The sequence below is a fragment of the Austrofundulus limnaeus genome, unplaced genomic scaffold, assembly GCF_001266775.1.
Source record: "Austrofundulus limnaeus strain Quisiro unplaced genomic scaffold, Austrofundulus_limnaeus-1.0 Scaffold81, whole genome shotgun sequence".
NCBI lineage: Eukaryota > Metazoa > Chordata > Actinopteri > Cyprinodontiformes > Rivulidae > Austrofundulus > Austrofundulus limnaeus.
In genome coordinates, this window is record NW_013952483.1 from 272,374 (window position 1) to 277,569 (window position 5,196).

Genomic DNA, 5,196 nt, shown 5'->3' on the forward strand with positions numbered 1-5,196 from the left:
GTCTTGGAGGGGTAGTGTCAGAGAGGAGGAAGACTGCTGTGTGAGGAAGGGCAGGACCTTTCACAAACTTGTGAATGGTTCTTCTGCACTGTCTTCTCAGCTGTCTGCCACTGGTATGTATGTAATATGTATTAATGATATAAAATAAGGATTTTATTTATTTAAAGGTATTTTTAAACAAGACCAGCATGTTTTAATCTGAAAAGCCAGCTTCTCTAATTAAAATAAAATAAAAACTTCTTTTAGGTGAAGAGAAAACTCTCCATCAGGCGTAAAGGTTCGGGCATTTTGTTCACAAATGATTGAGAAAAGGACCAAGAGTCTAAATTATTTTAATTAGGAGGTTATTTCTCAGCTGAGGTTGAATTAACTTCTCCAGACTCGGTCACATAAACACAGTTCTCCTATCAAGGCATGATCACGCTGGCTTCCTGTCCAGCATGAGATTAGTTTTGCACCAGCTAATTCGTCAGACCTGTTAACTCTTTATTTTCCAGGCTGCTCGCAGATCAGCGGGTTTTAGACTCGTTTTTCAGTCCATCAATAGACCCTGCAGTAAATAAATTGCAGGCGTTGTAACAGACCAACAATGTGCTGCAGTCACAGCTCCTGTAACACTTCCTGCCTGCAGTCAGTTTTAATCCTTCATCTCCAAACTTCCAAACATGGACAAGTCTGCACTGGAGGCTGAGACATCCGTCTAAGCTCTGTTTGTATCAACGACGCAGACCAGTGCAGGATCAGATCAGATGTGAGACAATGGTCTTTGTTTAGAAAAAGCTTTTACTTGTACAGCTTGGGTGTGATTGATGAAAGCTTCAGGTTATGATGAACACTAACATTCTTGTKGCTGAAAGAGAAAATATTATTTAGAGGAGCCGTCCCTGGAGAATGAGACAACAGGAAGTGGTTTGGAAAGCATGGATTACTGTGACTTTATGAGGACATTCCTCAGCAGGGAGGACATGAATACGTTATTTTTAAAGATGGTACATCCTTTTTATGTTTTTTTTTATTTTAAAGCTAGTGTTTTGCAACATTTCACTCATTTTTAGCATCTGACTTTTAGCTAGCAAAATTCTTATTTTAGCTTTAATTAGCTTTTCTACCTTTAGCTTTAGTTTAGCTTATTTACTCTTTTGCTAGTGTCCTGCTTTTTTCAGCTTCTTCAGCAAAATCAGTCACCACTCACACTGCATTCTCACATAAAATATATATTTTTCTCTTTTTTCTGACTTTTAATGGGGAATGTCATATGGCATATTTCAATTCTTCAATTTTATTTCTTTTTAGTTTTAATTATATGGTTTCTTGTCATTTGTGTAGCCTTGAAACCACTTATATTTTTTATATTTGACTACCTTGATTAATATTTCACTTAGTTTGTTARTGTTTTAAATAACAATTTGAATGTTTGGAAAGTGCTACGTGATTAAAATTATTGTTTGTGTTTACAAAAATAAATAAATCTGTACACAAAAGATGTTCACGCAATACGACGGCAGGGGGCGCTCAAGTTCAAATTAAAGCTRTAATTTGTAGTGTTTATTTCTGACACATTCCGTGATAAACAATTTTCACGTGAAGTTAAGCGTACAAAAAGTTCAGAAATAGTTTAAAATGGTTTTGAGCCAACTAAACCTAGGTTTTACAAAGATATGATAACACAGACGGCTTAGCGTTTTTTTTTTTCCTGTAAACTTTTTAACTTTTCAGGCAAATTTGTCTCGAAGGGTAAAATTTATCACCTACCCGTTTGTCATTTCGGTAATTCCGAGCATCGCCCCGTCCTCTCTCGGACCAGATGTGTATTTTACGACCCCTGAAGCAGATGTCCAGATGTTGTACAGTCCTGAATGTACAGTAACTTTGATGACTGTTCGCTGCAGAATGGCGAATCAGCCTCGCCTCTCGCTCCGTCAAGGGAAGTAAATGAAGACTACAAYTTCCGGTACAGACCTTCAAAGTAAAACAAAGCAGCGTGCACAAACTAGTGACAGATTTCAGGTTGAAACAGAGCTAAAATAAGCAAAAACAATGTATTCCCACTAAATAAATTTGTTGAGAGCTGCAAAATGTACTTAAAGCTTGAATTTGAGATAACACAACTAGTGTTATAACAATAGTGGCACGGTATTTTTGCGTGTCTGTTTCAGCTTCCAGCTCAGTCTCATGTTGAATCCGTTTTATACTTCTTTATTTACAGGAAATAAGAAGACCCACCCTGTGAATTTCCTCCAAAGTCTCTGTGTGAATCTACACGTCTGTTTTTAGACACCCACAGCAGTTTGCTCATCCTCTCCTAAATCAGCTGCTTCCCTAATGAGTGGATGGAAAATCTGACTTTTTCACTTTTTTTTTTTTTTGACCCACAGAAAATCACAGAATTTCACCACGGCGAGTGAAAGATACAATCCGAAGCAATAACTATTAAAATAAACTCCACAAACACATAAAACCTTTTTTAGAAAAAATAAATCAAAGCAGAAAAGTATAAAGCAGCAACAGGAAGGAGTTAATGATGCTGCTGCTTCTTGGAGAAATGTTGGCATGTTTACCTTCACTTCCAGCAGCATACAGTAGCTATTATTTGTTTCCTCCCTTGAATACGTCATGAAGCCAGAACCACATTTATTTCCTTAAAAGGCAGCTTTTTATATCCTTTTATATGGAACAGTAGTACATACTTTATTGTATTTGAGTATCCAGAGTAGTTTTTTATACTACACATCTGCAAAACCTGCATTCTTAAAGTGTTTTGGGGACTTGGAGATATTTTTAGAGTGCATAAGCATCTAAACACCTTCATTATCCTATCAAAAAGGATTTTGTGTATTTTATTTCTGCAAATTATACATCAAAAGTAGTACAATCTAGAAATATAATGGAGATCAAAGGCGTTTTGGTGAATTAACATAAAAATTCCCAGCCCTATTTGGAGTGCTGACTTGGCACATTTTAAAATCTGTTTAGGGTTTTAAAAATCTGACTCAAACATAAGCACAACTTACCATAAGTACTGTAATCATTCCCAACCTTTTACATTTTAATTCAGTTTTTAGTCACTTCCTGTAATTCCTGCTTTACATACAGAGAACCGTGGCAGGACCTTAAATCTAATCATTCTTACACACATCAGATTTTACAGTTATTATAATCTCTCACAGCTTCTAACAGCAGACATAAATATATAAAAAAAAAAAGCTTAGATAAAAGTACATTCACTTGTGGTGGATGGAACACAAAAAGTTGCCCCTGGAATGAGAAAATCAAAAAGCAAAGTTTCTTCAAGACTGGCAGAGAGGAAAAAAGGCTTCAAGTTTACAGAAAGGAGGCAGAGACTTTTTTCATTCCTCACGCAAAAACAATGAAAACAAAGTCATCCAAAGATGTGACAGGTGGTGTTACTCAGAGACCTCAGCAGGGCAGATGTGCTCGCTGTCATTGGCATCTTTCTTCATCCGATAAAAATATTGATATTAATGTCACAAACTATGCACCACGTTCAGGTACAACAGATCAAAACAAGCAGAAAATATGATACATTAGAGAACTAAACCAAGCCAAGAGAAGTAAAAACATAATCTGTGTGTTATGTTGATTGGAAATCTAAATAAAGTTGTTTTGAGATTCCTGACGAATTCGAAAAAAAAAAAAAGAGACTTAAGACCATTATTTTATGGTGTCATCATGTAACAATTGCTTACCACCGTATGTGGCATTAAGGCATTTTTTTAAAACCTTCCAGACAAACGCTAGTAAAAAAATTAAACTTGGAGATGATTGTTTGTATCAAATGGATTCATACTGCCACAAATGAAAGGCAACATCGCTGCCTCCAAAGTAGAGAAACATTCAACCGTCTCTAAAGCTGCTTAGAAACAAAATAACTTCAGTAAAATGTACCGCAAAACACTGAACCCAAATGATCACTTCTTTCTGCTAAGGAGTCAAATGTCTGACAAAAACTATTTTCATGCAAATCCATGGGAACATTTTGTATCCAGCCTTGAAACAATTCTTGTAAAAATCTGGAAATATAATTCCATAAATGATTATTTTATTTCTGTTACCCTATAATACCGTATAACCTCTACTTTAGGAGTGTCTAGTACATGTTATATTAATTTCTTCAAGTTAATGAGTCTAACAAAGACAGAGATTTATCACAGTAAACACATCCATCGTTTGCGTTTCTAATTCAAATGTTTTAGTTTCCAGTCTTTCTACAACAAACCCATTCTCCTCCGATACATTCTCTGGTCCTGTTTACTCTGTCCCATTCATATTATTAATGCCCCAGTTCAGTTATTTTCAATAAAATAGTTCAGTAATGTCACTTCAATGTGTTCCCAGTGTTTTATGACGATATGATTGGTCACCAAGTCTATCTGATCCCAGACCAGCTGTGGAGGTAGGAAGTCCAGCCAGAGCCTCGAGACCCGCTTGCCTCCTCCTCACCTGCAGAAAGTCAAGACAAAACAAATAAAAAAATAATAATAATAAAACAGAACCTCAGAACAACTTAAATTTCTTTAGACTGATTGAAAAAGGAAACTGAATCAATTTTAAGTAGTAAAATCAATAATCAAACTATGTTGTAGTTTGAGTTCATGTGCTCTTTGATACCGTGTGTTTATATCACTTCACTACATCCTAAACTCTGCCACTTCCGGTTCATTTATTCACTTATCACGCACCTTGTGCAATAGCAGCCAGTTTGCTCTTCTCCTCTGGACTGAGCTGCAACATGGTGTGAATGACGGGCAGCAGCGCCTGCCTCTCGCTGCCAGAGCGCAGGAAGATGAACTGCAGAAGGACATTCTTCAGGTACTCCAGATTGGCTACACTCTTCTCCCTCTCCTGGTTTCGCTCTAAACGTCTCACTTCGCTCTTCAGTAGCTGGCAGGCAGAAAATAAGATATGCTTGACAAACTCAGAATGCATTTACAAATTCAGAACATTAGGAATAAATCAAAGGGAAGGAAAAGTAAATGAATGAAGTGCTAATTTGTGTAAGAGACAAAGTGAGAAAATCAACGAATGCAATGACAATGAGAAACAAATATGGATGTACAGGTCCTTCTCAAAAAATTAGCATATTGTGATAAAGTTCATTATTTTCTGGAATGTACTGATAAACATTAAACTTTCTTATATTTTAGATTCATTGCACACCAACTGAAGTAGTTCAAG

General features: G+C 36.3%; 2 protein-coding genes across 3 annotated transcripts in view; both read right to left on the reverse strand.

The window, feature by feature from the left end:
- Window positions 1–1,895, reverse strand: part of lims2 (LIM and senescent cell antigen-like domains 2) — a 23,931-nt gene extending 22,036 nt beyond the window's left edge. The window contains exon 1 of the mRNA XM_014011488.1: window positions 1,753–1,895. Within this exon, the coding sequence (XP_013866942.1) occupies window positions 1,753–1,781 (29 nt within the window). The 5' untranslated portion in view covers window positions 1,782–1,895. The remainder of the gene's footprint in view (window positions 1–1,752) is intronic.
- Window positions 1,896–3,017: 1,122 nt separating this feature from the next.
- gcc2 (GRIP and coiled-coil domain containing 2) overlaps window positions 3,018–5,196 on the reverse strand; it is a 23,308-nt gene continuing 21,129 nt past the window's right edge. For both annotated transcript variants that reach the window (XM_014011489.1, XM_014011490.1), the window contains exons 23-24: window positions 4,701–4,902; window positions 3,018–4,461 (exon numbers count right to left, since the gene is read on the reverse strand). In XM_014011489.1, coding sequence (XP_013866943.1) covers window positions 4,388–4,461; window positions 4,701–4,902 — 276 coding nt within the window. In that variant the 3' untranslated portion in view covers window positions 3,018–4,387. The remainder of the gene's footprint in view (window positions 4,462–4,700; window positions 4,903–5,196) is intronic.